The sequence below is a fragment of the Seriola dumerili genome, unplaced genomic scaffold (genome assembly GCF_002260705.1).
Source record: "Seriola dumerili isolate Sdu_G_001 unplaced genomic scaffold, Sdu_1.0 BDQW01000331.1, whole genome shotgun sequence".
Classification (NCBI taxonomy): Eukaryota; Metazoa; Chordata; class Actinopteri; order Carangiformes; family Carangidae; genus Seriola; species Seriola dumerili.
In genome coordinates this window covers 8622348-8642830 of record NW_019174586.1, presented here as the reverse complement: position 1 = coordinate 8642830, position 20483 = coordinate 8622348, and the positions used below count along the sequence as shown (strand labels likewise).

At 40.3% G+C, this 20483-nt stretch overlaps 1 protein-coding gene across 1 annotated transcript in view; it reads right to left on the bottom strand.

Moving 5' to 3' along the window:
* Positions 1-20483, bottom strand: part of tnmd (tenomodulin) — a 49389-nt gene that overhangs the window by 9093 nt on the left and 19813 nt on the right. Inside the window, exons 3-4 of the mRNA XM_022760258.1 lie at positions 13225-13365; positions 5614-5721 (exon numbers count right to left, since the gene is read on the bottom strand). Coding sequence (XP_022615979.1) covers positions 5614-5721; positions 13225-13365 — 249 coding nt within the window. The remainder of the gene's footprint in view (positions 1-5613; positions 5722-13224; positions 13366-20483) is intronic.

Below are 20483 nucleotides of genomic sequence, written 5' to 3'. Positions count from 1 at the left end.
ACTCTTCCCTCCCCCTCCACCACAATGCTTCACTTGGCAGCCAGCACTATCAGTGAGCTTAATTTGTTGATACTGTAGTTCATGAGCTGTAAAGTAAACTATTATTGCTTAATGATAGGGACTACATGTCAGTGTTGTCTAATAGAGACATATGAAGGGGATTTGGTAATGCTCTCCCCTAACAGTGCAGATATTTATTTTCTTCATGTATATGTAAATACACACACAAACAAACCCCTCTTCCCATTCCCTTGTTAATTAGCAACCCAGAACAGAAAAACAGTTCACTTGACAAATGTTTTTACAAGGTGATTTTCTCCCAGCCTAAAGCTTAATTGCACATTAGTTAAGCTTGACGTAGATTCCTGGGGCTATAGTAGGAGCAAGAATCATTAATATTGGGTTGCGCCCCCTCCCTCCCGTTCACCCCTGTCACTCTCGCTTGAATTAGAATTTCGCTTTCTGTGCTGCTTCTTGTTTGTCATCGAGCGACACAGTTGTGACCTGCAGAGAAGAAAAAAAAAAAAAAAAGACTTAAGCACATTCTGTCACATCAAAGCTTGTGTTTGGGCGCGGCAGGTGTTTAGCCCTAGCTTTTGACACACTTTCCCTCACTTTTAAGAGCCGGCCAGTTGACTAATGATGACTCGGAGGACTGTTGTAGTGGGGTGGTGGTGCTGCAGCGGGTGGGGTACTCTGACATTGAGCTGGCACGCTCACCGTTCCCGTGGTTGCAGAAATTAAAATCAAACTTGAGGAACACAAACAGCACTCTCTAATTGGACATCTTAACCACTGAAGCCAAGTGAGTCTTCTCCGGAAAGTAAATGGAGGTCACGACATGGGGCTCACAACATGACTTTGACTTCACAGTTGAGAAACGACTCCAATAACTTGTAGGAGAGAGCGCCTGGGGGGAAGTGGTAAAGGTCAGGAATTTAGCATGGGGTGGGGATTTCTAAATGCCAGTTGACAAGCACAAAGACAACATGATTACAGTCTTCCAGTTTATACACTCTTTTGAAAGGCTTTTCCATTTAGCTATTGACAAATGATATATCATTATGATATATTACAAGCATCTTTTTTTTTTTTTTATCAAGTATTGGACTTTGGGAATGATGGTAATTTGTTTTGTGTGGCCTGCTCCTGGTGTGTGTAGCTTTGCGCCTACAGTGTACCACTTAATTATACACCAGTTGTGTTGTAGTTAATGAATTTACCCTCTCCCGCCACTGTGTCCCAAGGGGGGGAAACACTGTCTACATGACACATTGCTGGAAGTGGTGTTATGTTTGCCACAGATCAACAAAGATTTTCTCATGATACCCTAGAGCTTTCACAAAGTGCGCATAACACTGGCGGGGGGGTGGGGGGGTGGGTGAGGGGGGGTAGGGGTGGGGTTGTTATTATGCGGTGCAGTAAATTTTAGTTAACACCCATATTCAAGTGACTTTCAATGAGAGTGCTGTTACTTGCTCAGGGGCACTAAAGGCCTGGTCATAACAACGTTTACAACAGTGAAACTTCACGGCAGAAATCAATTCATCTCAATGGAATTATAAATGGATTTGCTAGTGGGGACAAATCTGTGCAAATTTCGTCAGCCCAACTTTGATATGCAAATTTGCATTGAGAAATAGCAAACTGTCTTGATCGTGCTGACCTTTGAGGGAACAGACAGCTAGACAGGCTAAAATGGAGGAAGCTATCGTAGCTTATTAGTTGTGTTGCACTGTCCTTTCAGAGTATAAACTGCTCTGCCCAAGCAGAAGGATCATTTAAGGAAACTTATGAGACAGGACTGTTGTCTGATTGTCCACATTCATCAAATGGCTCAATACAGAGAAAGCAGAAAGAATCCCAGACAGCTGTTGTGACTGATTAGCATTAGTGTGGGTAGCAGGTTAGCGGTTATCTCACCAGTTGCAGTAGTTTACAAACTAGCCATGCAAGTATTCACTACCATACAAAACTTTTGAAACCACATATTTTGCATAGACGTGTGGATGATTTTCACTGTGCTACTTTCTGATGTGACCAGGCCTTATGACTGAATACATCAGCTACCAGAGAAACTGAAAACTTTCATTTCATGTTGCAGAATAGTCACCCTATCACTGACTTAGCTCATATCTTGATTGAGACAAATATGAGCTAAAACAAACCATGCTGTGTTCTTGCAGGACTTTGGTGTATACACATCCCCTGCTGTGATGTTGTTCCTCAGTGCACAGTTTTTCCGTTTGCAGTTGTTGTCTGAGTGGGAGGTTTTTGGTTGCTGGGTGAGCTTTGGTCATCCATATTAAGTGGCTGTTTAATGGAGCAAGCAGCATCCATTGACAATGTTAAGGGGTGTGAGGGAGGCGGATGGCGATTTCCATGTCAGAGTGGGGGAACTGGAATGAAGCTCTGGGATTACTCCCTCAGACGTTTCATAGAGGAGGCAAATTGAAAAGGGAGGAAAAAATCCTGGCAAACAAATCATGTTCGTCACCTGGTTCTCCCTCACAGGGGCTGCATTTCCTTATCAGCCGCTTGCAGTTTTTCCGCAGTTTTTTCCATTGTTTTTCACCTCGCCTCTAAAGCCTGCCACGGCTGCTCTGAGCCCTCGCTCCTAAAAGCCTGCAGCTGGGTTAAGCTAGGACCCATTAACATTTGGCTTTAACCCCTGTGAGCTTCATGTGTTTCACCACCCCAGGATGAACTTGTGCTGATCTTCTCCAGGGTCACACGTGGGTGGATTTTCACAGAGGATGGATGCTCTAATGTGAGGACAGACCTTGGTGAGGTCAGACCAAGGTCACTGTTTATTACCTAAATATGGCCTCTCTGATATTTACTATATTTCTCTTGTCTTCTCTGTTTTTGTGGTGAAAACATCCTCTGCAGCAATATTAGCAGCAGTACACAGTGGGAGTAAAAAAAAGAAGTAATGCCAAAAATAAACTTCCTGGCAGAGGGGAGTATAGGGAGATATGTGGTATTTGTATGGTATTTTGAAAACATGATCTGAGTAATTGGTTCGACATTTTGTGAAATACATGTATTTGCTTTCTTGCGGAGATTTAGATGAGAAGATGAATCCCACTGTGTCATGTCTATCAACAGATGGTGGTCCTATGCACACCTATAAGCTTGTTATTCTTCCTGCAGCCGGAACAATATAAGCAGATATTCCAGTGCTTTCTAGGAATATCTACATCATCTTCTCTCTCATTAGTCCGCTCATACATCATCACAAATTTGTGAACAAAATCTGTTTCATATTGTGGCTTTGTGGTGTCTTGGGGTCATCACTATGAAGTAGGAAGGCAAATTACTGTGCCCTGCCAAAAATAACCCAGTAACCCACCGTAAGACCACAATGTGTTGTTTAATCAAATATGGTTTTTGTATGGAGTAAACAAATGAAATATACCATATTAATTAGTAAGCTTTAGTGGTGCTGGTAAACAGATTTTTCTCATCTGACTCTCGCCAAGAAAGGAAATAAATATATTAATAAGTAATAAATAACTATTCTAAAAAAGTGTAATATCATCCAAACTACATTTTCATCAGAATAATGAGGGGATGTTTTTAATGAGCATATCTCCAAAGTAGCAAAATGTATCTCCAAAACATTTATTTACACCATATATATATATACATATATATATATATATATATATATATATTTTTTTTTTTTGCAGTATAAAATCCACTTGTGGCAACAAAAGCATTATTACCAAAGTGCCTTTGTTGCCTAAACCTAATCACACACAATGTGAATCCTGATCCTCAGTATCAAAATCCAGCACCTTGTACCATCAACCTTTATTATCTTATTATCTGTTTTCCCACCTTCCTTAGTGTTTCATGTGTCTTCCCAGGCTGTCTATCTCCCTGTGTGTGTGTGTGTGTGTGTGTGTGTGTGTGTGTGTGTGTGTCTTCTGGGTGTGCTGATCCGGTCGTCCTCCTGCTCTCAGTCATCCCACGCGCCTGAAGCGGATCCAGTAATCAGCACCTGCAGCTCTTCACTCTTCAACAGATTGCTCCAGTCATCACTGTGGTAACGGCGCTATGGCCAAATTCTCCAAGTCTTGTGACTGATTTCTTTGTGGTGACCTGAACCTGAACCTGAACTCTGCCTTAGGTCCCCTGCATCAAGCCCTCTCTGTCTGTCCGCCTTGCCCGGCTCATCGTCCGTCTGTCGGTCCAGTTATTCCCAGTTCGCCCGCCTGCCCTGCTCCATCTACCACACCCTGGCCTCTCGATTTGGATTTTCCTGCCTACCCCGCTCCATCGTCCGTTCTGGTTCAACTCCTGACATCTTCACCTTTTTTAGTCTACAATCACTTTTTACCATCATGTCTCCAAGTTCTGCTTCTGAGTCCAAACTGCATTTAACATCACAGACTGTGGACAAAATTAAGACAGCAATTAAGCTTTCCCCAAAACGTACTTGAGATAACAAGTTAGTATGTAACTTCTAGGAGTTACCAAGTCTGACAGTTGACTCAAGGTTACTTGGTGTCCTGATGGTAGCAGAGAAACTTAATGTAAAACGTAGTTTAAAACACCCTTTGAATTAATATCTTCTAGAACATGGTGCATAGAGGTCTATTTTATTAATGGCGATTATAAATGGGCTCCTGTAACTACTGGTATGAGCTCCAAGGTATAAGCCTTGTATACGTCACTTAGACAATTCACTCTGGAGCTGTGAATAAAGCCAATTAGGCTTCACAGTGCACAAAAGAAGACAGAAATGGCATGGACATATGGTGCTGCCTGGGCAATTAGTATCTGTAAACGTGGATCAGACATTAAGAAGCTGAGAGAAAAAAAAAAAAAAGCAAAACTGCGTTTGGTTTTTGGGTGTAACAGCTTGTGTTCTTAAAGTTGAAACCGAGACTGGGTTTTGCTTGGACTGACAATTGGCTTATTCTGTTTTTAAAATGAAACAGTGAGCGGGGAGATATTTGCCAGCTACTTCTTCCCATCTACAATGTGAAATGTAAATGAGAGCATGCTAGCAGTAGAGACATTTGAGAAGGATTTTCTCTTTGAACATACGACTCACTCAGTGAATTACACTGTGACACTGAAAAATTGGGAATTTTTGATTGATTGAATTTCTTCCGCTCCTTTTGCTGAAGTTCACATACAACTGTAAGAACTCAGGAAAGTAAAATGAATCACTCTAAACTTGGAGAGGGAGCTTCGTGAATTTTACAAAGAAAACATCTTTTAAAAAATACCATTTTAATGGCTTACCTCTCACTCAGAGCTCTCTTGCACCCTTCCCCCTTTAGGCTATTTGGGTAGAGCCTTTGGAGGAGATGATTAAAAATTAATATTGGCTCAAGATTGACAGCAAACACTATTTGATGTGAGCCACAAAGAGGCTGTGGGTTTGTGGGCAGCTTTCTGACGGTTTCACAGGCACCACAAACCCCAGTTTATTCTTCAGTGAGAGGGGTAGGGGTGATAGGATAAGATGGACAGGCAGAGGATTTGTGTGGTGCTCACACTGCTCTACTCTGGTTATCTCCCTACAATATGCATGACAGCCTCTGTAGGACTACAGAGAGTCTGAGGTACAGACAGCTGAGGGAAGAGGCATACCAGTAACTCCGTGTCCTCAGCCTCCACCTCTGCCACCGTGGGTAGTTTCCTAGTTTGGGTCCTGATGTAGCACCTCTGATGTTTGGCAAAGCGGATCCCAGTGATTCCCTTTGAAAAAAGAAAAAGAAAATGAAGGGATACTCAGCAATTCAGATATATGTATCATTCATTAGCTTTCTGTGATGTGGATATCCCATAAGCACTGAGGCGATAGTTTTAAAACGCTCAGCTTTTTGCTCATAATCAAAGCTCTTAAAAAGTCAGAGAAGTTAAAACCTAATGAGTGAGAAGAGGTGTGTTTTGATCTTTTTTTTTTTCCATTTGGCATGGTATGAAGTTGATCAGTACTTGGCCCTTGCAACACAACTCATGCTTTCAAGCTGAATGGAAGTAAAAAGGCGGGGGTGTTCCATAGTGGCTGTTTAATACTTCATAGTAGGATATATCGCACAGGAGAGCCAAGTGACATTGTTGAGAATGAAGTGTTTTCTACAGAGAGTGCCCCCATTGAATTAGCCAGTCATAGGTCCCTGTCAGTCTCTTAATCTGCGCAGTCAAGTGTGGAGTCACTCTTCAGCTCCACTGATGATCCTCCACCATGTGGACTGTAGCTCTATTCACTCTGACACACGGAGCCTCAAAAGGCAAGAAAGATCTGTTAATTCTCTCTCGCTGCCATTCTATGTTAATCTAAGATATTCAGCCAGAATAAGTCTGAAAGACTTTCAGTAGATCAGATTGTATCCAATTTATTTTCTGCAGAGTAGAGCTGCTCATTCAGCACACTGTATTAGAACAGACGGCAGGATCTACATCTGCCACGGCTGCTTTAAAATTGTATCAACTGAAAATTGTATGAGTGGTAGCATGAAAATGGACTTGATTCAATCTAAATTTAATTACAGTAACACGGTGATTGCTATGACATCTCCTTTGAATCGGTTAACTTGACCATGTGGGTTCTTTTTCTACATTTTCTGTGGTGCTGTCAGTCTGAAAACCAGATGCCAGCCGCACAAGACATGATACAAAGTGAGGCCTGTCAGAATCTACCGCATGTAATTTCATCTGTGCGGAAAAAGGATGGGACAATAATAGTCTCAAGCACAAAAGCATAATGTTTATGCCGGGCTTGATTGTGATGAGTCTCAGTTTAATTTGGGTCTACTGTATTGGTGAGCTGTAGCAGAAGAGGAGAGGGCAATGTTGTGATGAGATACAATGATTACTGGGGTTGGTCAACCAGAAAATGAAGAAAGACACATTAACGCAGGGATAACAAATGGAAAAGCGATGTCATTTTAACAGACCATGTTGAAATATCCACTTGGCGTATCCGTGTGCAAGATGCTCATCTGCGTCTATTCAGGAGAATAAAGAACATGAAAGTGCATGCATCATTCAGCTCCTGTGAATAAAGAACTAAAGTCATGTAAGCATGTATTAGTTTGGTCGATGCCTTGATATCGCCATTATTTTCTGTATTTTAGTCTGACAACTCAGACTGGTTTGGTGTCTTGGCTCCAACCTCCCCGCTCCCTGCAGATATATTTACATACAGATACTGGGGGAGTGATGAGCAGATATCTTAACCCCCACCCCCTCAGCTGGAGCCTGCGGGTGGATGCTGAGGTGGGGGTATAGGGCTGAAAGAATAGCCAGCAATACTGATGCAGGGCAGTGGGGCATTGACAGACAAATGGGGAGATGGGAAAATTTTGAAGCTTAAATAGACCGCCAAATTGAGAAGTTGTGTTTGGTAGATGATTGTGGAGAGTGAGGCATGTCATGTGTACAGCGGTGCAGCTTGTGTTGACTGCCTGAACTTGTTCGCAGGCGTCGCTCCATTTAAGGGACATTTGTTACTCTAGAAATATCCAAAACCTACAATCCCAATATTTTTGGCTCAAATGACAATATACAATTTATTTAACTAGAACAGCTGAGAAAAATCAGAATCTGAATTTTTTCAAATTAAATACAATAAATGTTACATATTACCCATCATCATTATCATCATGGCTGTGTCTGTTTGTAATCTTGGGTCTAATGTACCTGCATTAAACTAAAATATAGAAATCTCATATTTTCAAGATTGTACACCTTTACTGTTAGTGAAGGTGATCACAATAAACCCCCAAAATCCAAGCAGGATGTTATGTTACTGTAGGCTATCCTCAACGTTAGCTGTAGTTTTCCTGCAGTCATGGATTTCAAAAAAGCTCCAAAGATTTTTAGATGGATGAACGCCGGAGGGGATTTTTGTAGTGTCCGTATAATTTACTCCGAAAAAAAGGATGCAGTACAGTGTTGAACAGAAGAAAGAAAGGTTAGATTTCTTTTTCAAATTCCCCTTTGACCATCACATCCTCATGGCTAAAGGCTATCTGAAAGGGAGAAAGCACTGACTACATAAGACACAAAAAAGTATAAACCTACAAAACAGCATTTGGTTTTAGTGACTGTCAAAGAAGCAGCCCTGCAGGCACACAGCTGGCGACCATCGTTAGATGTTGATATTTGGTTGAATGTAGGTTGTGACATCAGGTGACCAGAATTCATTGTCAGGACAACGTCCAGTGCCAAAGTCAATTTGACATAGAATACTGATGACAGCTGACATTGTTATTTGGTTTGATTATGTTGTGTTGTAAGTAACCAAAATCCAGTGTCTTCCAAATGTCTCATGCTAACGCCATCTTGACATAAAATACCAACATTCTAGTCAAAACCCAACGTCTGCTTAACGTCTCCTAAATTTCATAATGTCAGTTAGCCAATGTTGGATTTTGACATCAACCCGATTTGCATTTTCAACCAAAGTTTAACATTTTTTGTGGGGATTGTGGGAATTGTGACGAAATATATTCGTTTAAAAATGAATGTTAGACATAAATAGAAATCCGAATATTTTTGTCTGGAGATTACATAGTTTACACAGTTTTTCTTCCAAAGGTAGAACTAATCCCAATGTGCTTCTTTAAATGGATGACTGCGCTGCAGATTTTGCTTCCTGTGCGCCGGAATCAGCTTCCGGTGATTTTACACACACCTGCAGCGGCACCATGAACGCACCGCCGAAACGCTAGTAGCTAGCTCAGCTAGCTGTGCACTAAAACTCAACGGCTCAGACATCAAACGGTAACGGGAAAGATACGTGGCGGTAACAGTTTGGCTTGGTTGTAGAAAAAAAAGGGTTGATAAATGCACCCACCTTAAATAAAATGAGGAGGAGTTGGAGATACTTGAGGAAGCTTGTAGTTATTGTCGGGAGAGAAGACCTGAAGGAACACCTCAAGGGGCACCACACAGAAACTGAGGTGACGTTAAGATGTTAAATAATTTGAAAACTACTACTAAAGTCAGCGGTGTAACGTTACGTGTTAGTTTCTCACAACAACGGGGCATTTTTTTTTTTACTTTATTTACAGATGGGGGTTTAGCCATACTGAAAAGCCAGTAAACCAGCTAGCTAAGTTTTGTTAAACATGCTAATCCATGCTAAATCACACCCAACTTAGTTGACCCTAATTTGAATCCATCACACAGTCCAAACAAAACTGACAAGAGAGACTTACTGCAGGGCTGTTGTACAGAGCTCTTTTCAACTGTGAAGGGTTTTCTCATTTCTGGATACAAGCAGAACATCATAACAATGAATGACTCATTGTAAGAATTGGATTTGCTAATGTTGTTGCATCCTTCTGGACTTCACTGTTTTATCCTCTTTCATGTCTGGATTTATTGCTTAAATTAATAACATCAGACCAGACACCCTGTCTGCAAAGCTGCATTCTTGATCATAGAACTTGTCACTTTGTGGCTTGTTGTCATTGTTATTTTCTCTTTGCCTAAAATCTTATGTATAAAATCTCATTTGACAGCAAAATGCAGAAGTTTAAATGAAATATTCATTCTTGGTCTTGTCTAAAATGTTCACAACATTTTGTCAACTAATCTTCTGATGACTTAAAAGTTTAGTATTTTTTGGACTCAAGCTAAACTAAAATACTTGTTTGATTTTGTCTTAATTGATTTAACTGTCTAAACATGTAAAGGAAGAGGTTAACTAAATATGACATGGACGCTTGATCTCAGGACTAAGACTAAATCTACAACTAGCTGACAAAATTAACGTTAGATATTGATTGATTAATTAATTAATTACCTACCACATCAGACAGGATCTACTAATATGCTGATATAATTGTGAGATATTAAATGACTACAAAGTCACATGGGAAAAACTAGCTACTGTAGGTTTTAGCTGTCAGGTTGAAGTTACTACACAAGAGAACCTATGAGAGTGACTAAATCCATTGAGAAACGAGGCCTGTGGAAAAAAACATTACATTAACGTGAATTTTACTTATTACAGATTGACTGCATTCAGCTGCTGTTTCCTCCAGTATCTGTGCCGATTTATGGATGTTGGGTACCTCAAGCTTCAGGCGAGATACCAAGGTAAGCAGCTCAAACAACAAGACTGACAACTGCTGCAGTGTGGTATTAACCATAACTGAATCAGCTGTAGCCAGCAATACCTGTGATGAGAGGCTTGCAGCTAGATAAGTATAGAGATATTTGATTTTCATTACATATGAAAACACAATGAAACAACAGCAACCCACAAAGCAGCATATAAAAGATATATGTATTAAAATTTAATAAATAATCATATAATAAATCAGCATAGTCAGATAAAAATGCTGTAAACATTGACAGTTATTATCCCACTTATATGTTGCACTTGAGGTCAGGGAAGTTGTTTTGGAGGGGGGAGGTTATGGTTTTAGTGGACTGTCCACAGCTTGGGGGGGCTGTTTCTCAGCCTGTTTTGTCTACACTGCTGTTTACACAGGTTGGCACGCTGATGCAGTGGTAAGCCTCACAGCAAGAAGCTCTGGCTCTGTGTCCACTGGTTTCCTCCCATAGTCCCACAGAGTATTAAAATGACCAAGAGTTGTCTGGTTAGTGCACACCAAAAACTAGTTGTTGGTCACTGCAATGACATGAAGTGAAGTTGACCACACACTAAATTGATTTCACAGATGATTTCAGTTTATAACCGACGGTTCAACCACACCTTGAGAACGACTAAGTGTGGTCAATATGAAACGCCAAGTGTGGTCAGAACGGTTACACAAACCATTAACAACATCTGTAAATCAAATATAAGCATCCTTCAGTATAAGAGGCTTGCAGTTGCGCAATCTGGATATATTCATAAGGACTCAGGGCTCTCCCACAGTGAAATTGGCTAGAGGACACCACAGTGCTAGATGGTTCTCATATTGACATGTTGAACCCCTTAAACACACACTCTGTAAAGCAGGTCAGTAGGTCAGCAATGCTGCTGTCCTGGCTTGAGGAAATTACCCAGAATACATACTGCCGTACTGTTAAATACTGGAATTAGATATCTTAAATAAAAATATATAAATAAGTAACTGAAAGAGGTGGAAAGATGAAAGTGACATGCAAATATCACAGTGTCCAGTCTTTTCTTTTTCTGTAGTGGCATGATCATGGTGATTCACTTAGTTTGAAGCCACTATTTGTCGAGGAGGAAATTGTTAAGGTAGGCACCCCTTAGTTGTTCTGTCAAAAAGACACTGTGGCATGTTCCTCAAAAAGGTAACTCAACTACTGATGTATACTTTTTCTCCAAAGACAGATATTTTTTTCCCTCCATGTTAGACTGTCCATGTTTTTGGACTGAGTGACAGTAAAAAGAAGCATTTTAGCAAAGGGTTTACTGATTTAACCATGTGCCAAAATGTCTTAGTTGCCTTAGTTTTAGTTGCATCATCCCTAACTGTAATCTAGTTTTGTGGCTTACACAGGTGCAGTTTGTCATTTTACCTAACCCAAAACTCGGGACAAGGTTAAGGCCAATTTTCCCATGTTCCTTTTGTTTTAATGTAAAAATGGCTCTGGTGGTTCTGTCTCAGGATGTGTCTTGTCTCTCCCATTAAAATGAGTCTAGTATTGGCCTGGAACAATAGTGAGTGGATTTTGCCTGTGGTCCACGGTTCTGGTGGTATAATCCCCTCATTTTCCATTCCTCACACAGCCCTCAGGCTTGATGGAGATTGTTTTTGAGGTGGCTTTGGTCCCTGTAATGACATGCAGCATTCCCTTTTTTTGTATTAAACTAAATCAATTCTAACATCAGAGCAGAGGCCGCCACTTAATATAACCTTATTGTAAGTTTTGTGTGGGTTTCCTTCCTCTTTTTTTTTTAATCACAATATTGAATTACTCTGCTCACTTGGTTGTTTCTTAGTCTACCACGGTGGTACACTGAATCAAACAAATCTCCTCAGGGGAGGTGCTTTACTAACAGGAAGTGGAAAGAGCAACAGGCGCTTGTGTTTATGCATAGCTGTGTGTGTGCGTGCGTGCATATGTGTGGGGGTGGGGGGTGTATGTAGGACACGCGCACATACTGGACTTGTTGAGGGAGAGAGAGAGAGAAATAGAGTGATTGCAGAGGTTAAGGTTTTTCCGGCGCTGTGCTGGTTTTCCATCATATAGCCATTTTAGATTCACAAAGACCATTGTAGCAAAAACAATAACAACTCAATGCAGGTTTTTGTTTGGGATGAGGTGTATCCTGTAACATTCAGCCTTGCAACCAAACATTTCACAGTAAATAATGGTGTGAGAGTAAGAGCATTCATTACCCAGTCAAGCAGAACGCACCCTTCTCTGAGGTGCAGCATGTATAACCTCCTGCACACTCGAGCAGGATTTACGAATGAAAGGTATATTAATGAGTTCTGCTGGAGACAAAATTACAGTTGAAAAAAGGTGTAGGAAACAAATAGAGATGGACTTCTTAATGGTGTTTTGTCTCTTTACTGTGAGGAAGTTTCTGTATAGAATTAGCAGTCTTTTACCAGTCCCTCTTCCCGGGGCGAGGCGTGTGCACTTAGAACACACAAAGTACAGTTGCTGATTTTGCATCAATTACTGATGTGTATGCACGATATTCTTTAAAAGTGTATTTCCAGTCTCTGTACACCTCACTTAGAATAATTTCCATTATTTTGTTTTCCAAACGTGTCAAAGGTTTGTCACACCTTTTTTCAGCGAGAGAGATAAAGCAGGAGAAAATACTGCTGAAAAAGAAAATATGATTTCAACAAAGGATAAATGTTGTCAGCTCAGCCTGGTCTCGCCAAATAGCGTTTGAGTAACACACCAATTTCTTAAATCATTTTGTGTGATATTACTAAGTATTTTTTGCTTTTCGCATGTCATTTCACTGCATGTCATTTCTCGGGATGTCATTTCTCTATTGTCTAATCCCAACCCCAACCCCTAACCCCTAACTAAAACAGTATTTAATGACACGTGGGACTGACTGGCATTAAATGAAATGCAAAAAGCATAAAATGTGTACACATTACACACAAAATGTCCTAGAAAGTGGGGAGCTATTTCTATGCCATCCCATGTTATCACCCAGGTCAACCGCCTCTTTGAAAAGGGCTGGAGGTGAACATCGTAATCCTTCCTCAATTGAACAGAAGACACAATTACAGCAGCAGTTTTTCTGCAAAAGAAGAGTCGCTCACACAGCCTTCTTTAACCTTTACTTACATTTTTGAAGTCGTGTACCTCGAGTACCTCCTCGCTCCCGTTTCCCATTCTGAAGATCTCAATGCGCTGACCTGGGTCAATCTCCAAAATACTTTCTGTCTCTACGCCATCCAACACGGCTTTGTACTTGTGGTCATACACCTGAAATGACACAAACAACCATTCACCACTGTGGCTAATGCAGAAATTCAGCAATGATATATCTGTCAATTGGCCACGTTGTCATTTCGTACCAAAGAATATTAAAAGATCTGTAGAAACATTTACAGTTAGGCCAACATTTAAGAGCTCTAAGCTGAACACAAGATCACCCCCCTCCCTGAATCGCTGCCCACATTTCAGATTGTTTCAGCTATTCAAACAAGTCTGGCGTTGTTCTCATTGACAGCTGTTTCCCTGGTTGGAAAAACAATTGTTTATATGCAGGATTAAGACTCGAGACATCATCTTCCTGTGACGGAGCCAAAAAACAGCTACATCCATGAAAAATAACGACAGAAAAATGCCACAAAAGTGTAAATGAGAGTGACACAGTTGTACAGGTTGTTGTAAATCAACTAATGAAATAACAGCCCTCAAATCAACATATTTTTTCAGTCATTGTGATGGACATAGTTAATTGTTCCTTGCGACCTTCACCACAGCTTGACTGAAAATGATGACAATTGGACAGATATACCTCTAGCTTCTGAAAACATGAAATAAATAGCAAACAGCTAACAGGATGTCAGAGTGAATAATGTAGTGAATTAAAATTGAATTTCAGTCTGATTAACTGGCTTACATAAGATAGGAAAAGAAAATTGTACTTAGGAGTTGAAAATACCTATTTCATACATAATATAAAAAATTGTAAAATGTTAAACATGCATTAATTAAGGATTTTTTTTGACTACTTGCAGGCAGTACAAGTTGATTTCATGGCGAACATGTTAGTATTCAGTTGTTTATTAATAAACCCAGCAGACACGGAGCAACATTAGCATTTGGAATCATGCTTCTGGCCACCAAATGAATGTAGGTCCAATTTTCACTCTCCTTCTAGCTCTGCCTGAGGGAAATATCTGGCTCTTTCAATGCTCCACGATGTTCACCAGGTATTTGCTAACTTTGTCTGTTTGCCATTTAATGCTGGGCAGGTGGCGTACAGTGGATTTTTAGAGCTTCTTTTAGCTGAATATAGCTTCCTGCTGCACCTGGTGAGAGTGAATCCAAAACATTAGGAAAAACTGCAGCCAGTAAAACCAAAACAATAAACTGAAAGATGTTAAAATCCCTTAGTAGAGCTGAGGGAAACTGCAGAATTGGATGATAATTCTTTGTTGGACTAAAAGCAGCCCCTTTCACATTGCACATACTCATTTGACCCATTGTTCATATAAGATATTGACTATAGGAGCTTTAAACTGTCAAAGGCCTTTTCCTCATAGCAAAGCTGTAAATGACAGTTAATTCCAAAATGACTGAGTTGCTTAAAGTGCCGTATTCATAAACTAACATCAGTGATCACGATCACTTGTGATAATGTGTCGAGATGCTGTGAGGTTAAATAAGAAAATTTATTGATAGAAGTTTGCCTGAAGAAGTAAATAAAATAAAGACCTTCTGAGTCTCCAGTACAGTTAAAGCCCTCTCTTCACTATTGCCTTAAAGCAGTGTTGTTTATCACAACTGCTTGCTCATGTACTGTTCTTGGACACGCATGGATAGCTCTTAAAATTCCCCGTCTGAAAAACGATTCATGCCCACCAGCTGAAAATATGCTATTAATATTTATGTGAGGGTTGTGTTATGATGAGAAATATATTGCTGAGTTCATCTTCATCTGTCTCAGTGCCAAATCAGACCCTCGCCAATGAGACGCATGATTAATGAATACACTCAGATGGGAGTCCATCAGGATTTATATCCCTCATCAGAAACATCTGAATGTCCTCTAACGCTCTAACACAAAATTAGCTTTCGCTTTAAACTCATTAACATGTTTAGCATTAACATGTTTTGTGTCTGCTTTCTTCTATACAGGATCCAGAACATTTAAATACACTGCATCACATATAGCATTGACTTTTTTTTTGTGGTGGCAGACCAGAGTGATAAGGATCAAATGGGATATAATTCTTAATAGAAGATCACTGTTAGAATGGCACTAGTCTATAAATCTCCATTAACATGGGTCACAGTGGCCATGGCTCCAAAGAGAAGTCGAACTTAGAATTGTCAGGAGAAGCCAAATTAAGATGGGCTTGAAATTTAAGTGTCAATTGAGCAGTTATGGATAAAATTGGGGCTATTAAACAGTCTGAAAGTCTGTGTGGTGAATTAAAGTTCTATTTGGGCATATCTTTTATATTAACATAAAGGTGGAATGGGGGAATAGATTCTGGAGGCTTATTGATTTATACTAAAATAGTGAATTACATTTTCAGCAGGCTATCACTTTTGATGAAAATCCAGCAGTGAGAATCTCCCCACCGCACCAGGTTGAAATAGATAATAATGTATTACAACAGTTTGACTTCAACTGGTTCAATATCCAAAGCTGCTGCTGTGCACCATAATTGGCATACTGAAAATAGAAATGAATGGCCTCTGTATAGCCTCTTTTGATACTTATAGATGCTTCAGTACATCGTGGAAACTTGCAGTGTGATTTATACTGCATTAGAGGGAGGGCTTTAGAGCACAACACAGCATTTTGGCCCATTGTAATGACAATAATCTTCATAATTTCTTTTTCTGCTGATTCTCATTATTTATATCCTACATTTGTTTAAAGATATGCACTGTGAGGACTTTTTTTTTTTCTCCTCATAATTTACTTATCTTGTACCAGTTCTTAATATTGATTAATGGAAACTTTCACTTGGCTGCAAAAAAGTTAAAGCTGTGAGAGTTAATTAGCTTCCCATATGACACAGAACAGGCAGATAAAAGGCCAGCACATAGGATTGGTTCCAATTTATGTTACCCTCACTTACAAGGGCTCTGAAAGGCTACTGTGTGACTACTTTGGCTACAAAGACTTTTAATACATGTGAAACTTTAAACAATTATACCACTATGATATTACAGCTGCAGTAGACAGGATTTTTATTTATTATCACACCCGGCATGTAGTTTAATAAAAAATCTTATCTCTAAACCACTTACTAAGTCAGTCAGAGAGACACACATTTAAGCAATAGCTCAAGACGGTCTGATGATATATTACAAACTGGAGTGAAGTATTGCTTTTAAAAAATTATTTTGTATTGTTTGTTGCCATTTCTTGTGCCACCACACTGTCCAGCGTCAGTAGGATGACTTTGAAAACTGCTTGTATGCTTGCATTTTTTGTTAGGCGGAGGTCAGTTGCTTGGCATGGCGAGGATGCTGCTCCGCTCTCTCTGGCCACTGAGTTTCAGTCACCAAAAGCTCTGGGGAGAGGTTTTGCACTTGTAGCCATAATTTCATTTGTGTCAAGACCAGCATCAGATATTTTATGACTCATGATGCTGTAGAGGCAGTGGTTAGTGTATTTCCTCTACGTTCCTGCTTGGTTGCATATTTGGACCAACTTTGTTGCAAGATGACTGACGCCTTTCGGTTCTCACGTGTACCTGTAACAGACAGCAAATCACACTTTTTAGATTTCGGATGTAGCTTAGGTCATATAATTAGTTCAATATAATCTTTAAATAAGTCTATGGTGCCCTAATCTTAACCAAAAGAATATGCACTAGGCCTACTTACCAAACACTGTTGACACCACAGATTAATTTTCTTGTTTGGTGATGATGGAAGGCTGGTGCGTTCAAGGGTAGGTGGTATGAGTTCTTTATGGATGAAACGTGGCAGAGAGGATCGGCAGGCTGTTCATACATGAATCCCCTTGAGCTCACTTTACTGTTCTCCTGTGGGTCATTGTGATTCTTTGTATGCTTGTTGAAGACCAGCGTTGCATACTTAAGTGTGTTTTCATCTCTTTAGATGGTGAATGATGTGGGATTGAGCTTTCCGATCACCCTCATTTCCCCTATGCCCATGTGTAGTTGAGCGTCACACCACTCTTTGTTTACCAGCCTCTGCGGGGTGTTGAGATCCAGCGCCTTTGTTATAGCTTTGAAGTCTTCTTCTGATACTGATGCACACTGAACTGTTGTGTGGAGTCCTTTCTTTCTAAGGGTTTTCACAATACCAGCGAAAACATTATTGCACCATTAGACATCCATTACGAGTCATATTTCTGGCCACCTCATGAATGTAAGTCCAACATTTACTCTCCTTTTAGCTTTGTCATTGGTCTCCATCAACTCCTGAGGGAAATATCTGGTTCTTTAGTGGCTAAATGCTTCACTGTGTTCACCAGCTAGTGATAATATAACTTTGCCTGTCTGCCATTTGGTGCTGAACAAGTAGTGTACAGCAGGTTTACCAGAGCTCTTTGCTGAAAGAAGGTACCCAATGTTGCTGAAAGCAGCAATATGAGAGCAGTGACAATGAACCAAAACGGTAAAGTTGTGCTAAAGCCCTAAAGCCAAAACAATGAGCTAAAATATGCTAAAACACTCCATACAGAGCAACTGCAGACTCTTGCAGGTTGGTTACAATTACATACAATTATCACACATAAATCTTCCATAGCTAATGTTAAAATACCAGTTTGTAATGCTTTAACTAAAGACATGCACTTAAAACTATACATTGCATGGACTAAGTTTATTTTCATTTAACAACTTTATTTAAAAAAATACAATCCTTATTAAGTATAACATCTCTTCTCTTTGCCTCTCTTCTGATAACCACTATTTCAGTAGAAACTGTCTTTGTTGATAAACCTGGCCATTCTCTGAAATCACATTTCATGATTTCCAGGATTTTCCCATGAAAGTTAAGTTTCCTATGCGGCCATAAGCAACAGTCTCTAATCTGAAGTTCGGCACTGACTCCCTGTTGTCTCACCGGCTTAACAACTTGTAACAGCGTTGAAGTGCAGCTAGTTTATAAGAAAGCAAAACAGTAACAACAATGACGTCTTCTGGATGTTAAGTTATTGTTATTTTTAACAGTTTATTTGAACACTTAAAGGTTACGTAGTAAACAACCTAACACCGTGAAATGCACATTGATTGCCAAAGAAACAGAACTGCGAACCAGACCTTGTTATTTATTTGAAAAACTGCCTTCCACTATGTCCAATATCCCTCTGGAACAGTTGGTCTTTTCTCACATCATAAGATGCCTCAGACTGTTGTATAGTGTGAGATAAAGAATTCAGATCTCCACAGCTAGGAAAACATTCAAGCTCAGGAGTGTGGGGCGATCTGTGTGGAAGCCTTCACAGACAATGCCCTGTTTATTTCCTCTGTTCAAGGTTTCTGTCTGAAGTGGTTCTTAACAACCTCCACCTAGATGGTTTCAAACACAGACTCGCAGTGTGAATGAGAAGTGGCAGGCACAGCCAGACCTGCAGGTTGTTTGTGTGTAGGTTCTGGTGTGGCACCCGAGGACATTAAGCAAAGGTCACGTAGATGTTGTTACAGGTGAGTGGGTCGCACTTGGCTGTGTGTGTGTGTGTGTTCGTGTGGAGAGAGAGAGAGAGAGAGAGAGAGAGAGAGAATATGTGCATCTATGGAGGAGGTGGCCGTGGGAATGAGAGAGATGAGTTGATGACAATATGTCCTCTTAGTTGTCCTTGAGGGTTAGGAGATGGAGGCTCCAGCCAGGCGGAACTGGATGCCTGTCACTCACGGCGGGGCGGTGATGGTGGTGGCGGTGGTGGAGGTGGGGGTGGGGGGAAGGAGGGGTGGGTGGGTGGGGTGGCGCGAGGGCTGCATGGTGCACCGGACCTCCTGGGAGCCATAGGGAGCTCTGTGATAGATCGAGGTGGGCAGCGATGTAGACAGTCACACCGGCAAACACTCTGTCCTTTGGGTTTTAGTCCTTTTAAAGTCCTCGCTGGTTTTAAAACATATGTTGACTTGTGGCTTCAAATTGTGTTTGACAAACTTATCAAAAACAAGCTATGTATTATGGCAGGTTTTATGTCAAATATATCAGCAAGCATGTATTATAGACAAAAACAACACAAAAGCAACACACACCACATATATATATATATATATATATATAGAGAGAGAGAGAGAGTCACTGAATTTGCCCTCTAGATAATTAATAAGTAATTAAAATAAAATAATTTATGTTATAGGAACTACAGGCTTGTTGTCCCTTTAGCTGGTTAACAGTGGGGGTTTCCTGCTTGAGAGCCCCTTTAAATAGCCAGTGAATGGAAGATTTAGCTTTATTTGATTGGAAGAAGCTGACATTTCTCAGTGTCTAAATTTGAGGAGATTCCTGAGATGCGCTGACAATGAAACTGCAGATAGTCAGGCCGTCTGGATGCTGACTCACTAAGAGTTTGAGGTCTCCAGGTCCTCTCTATTGTAGTGTGTCAGCAGTTTTTGCTCATTGTTGCTCTAGTAATTTAAGGTTTGTTTTGTTGTCATTTATACCACTTTTATCCTTACTATCCCGTCCTTACATCTCTTAAGTATTACTATAATAGTAATCTTACTTGGCAATGTTTTGCAGTGAAATCTACCTCTTACGCAAGTGTCAAGTGTCTGATAAATGAATTAAAGAACCAAAAATGAGAAAAATGCCTCTGTAATGAGTTTTGTCTCCCAGGTATAAAGGAAATCTTTGGAGTTCTTTTTTTAATTGAAGAGCTTAAACTCAGAACAGCTGGGCATGGAAAAGCAGAGTCAGTTGATCAACGCAGCTTTCTTGCCAGTGATGCAGAGGAAGCTTTCTCTCTCTCTCTCCCTCTCTCTCTCTCTCTCTCTCTCTCTCTCTCTCTCTCTGTCCCTTGTCTCTGCTGCTGGCTCCTTGTCCTCCAGCACTCCTGCACCAGACTTATTTTTCAGAGCTCAAGTCTCTTCACATGGGCAGTCACATGAGAACTACTAATGTCTCCCAAGTACTCTGGTTGCACTCTGGTTGGCAATGTTGTTTTTATTAGAGTTTCTCATTTTCTCAGGAGTAAAAATGGAACATCTCTGTTAGACACTTTGGAAATTGCCACTGCAGAGGTGTAACCTTTTACAAATAGAAGCAAACACAGTTTCTGCCAGAATAATTAATCTTTCCCTAGAATAATGACAATTAAAAGACACACACACACACACACTCTCACACAGTCACATACACTTTTGTTTCCAAGAATTCTCCTACCAGGTTTGTTTTCATTACCTGCAATTTTCTCGTATTTTTTTGTG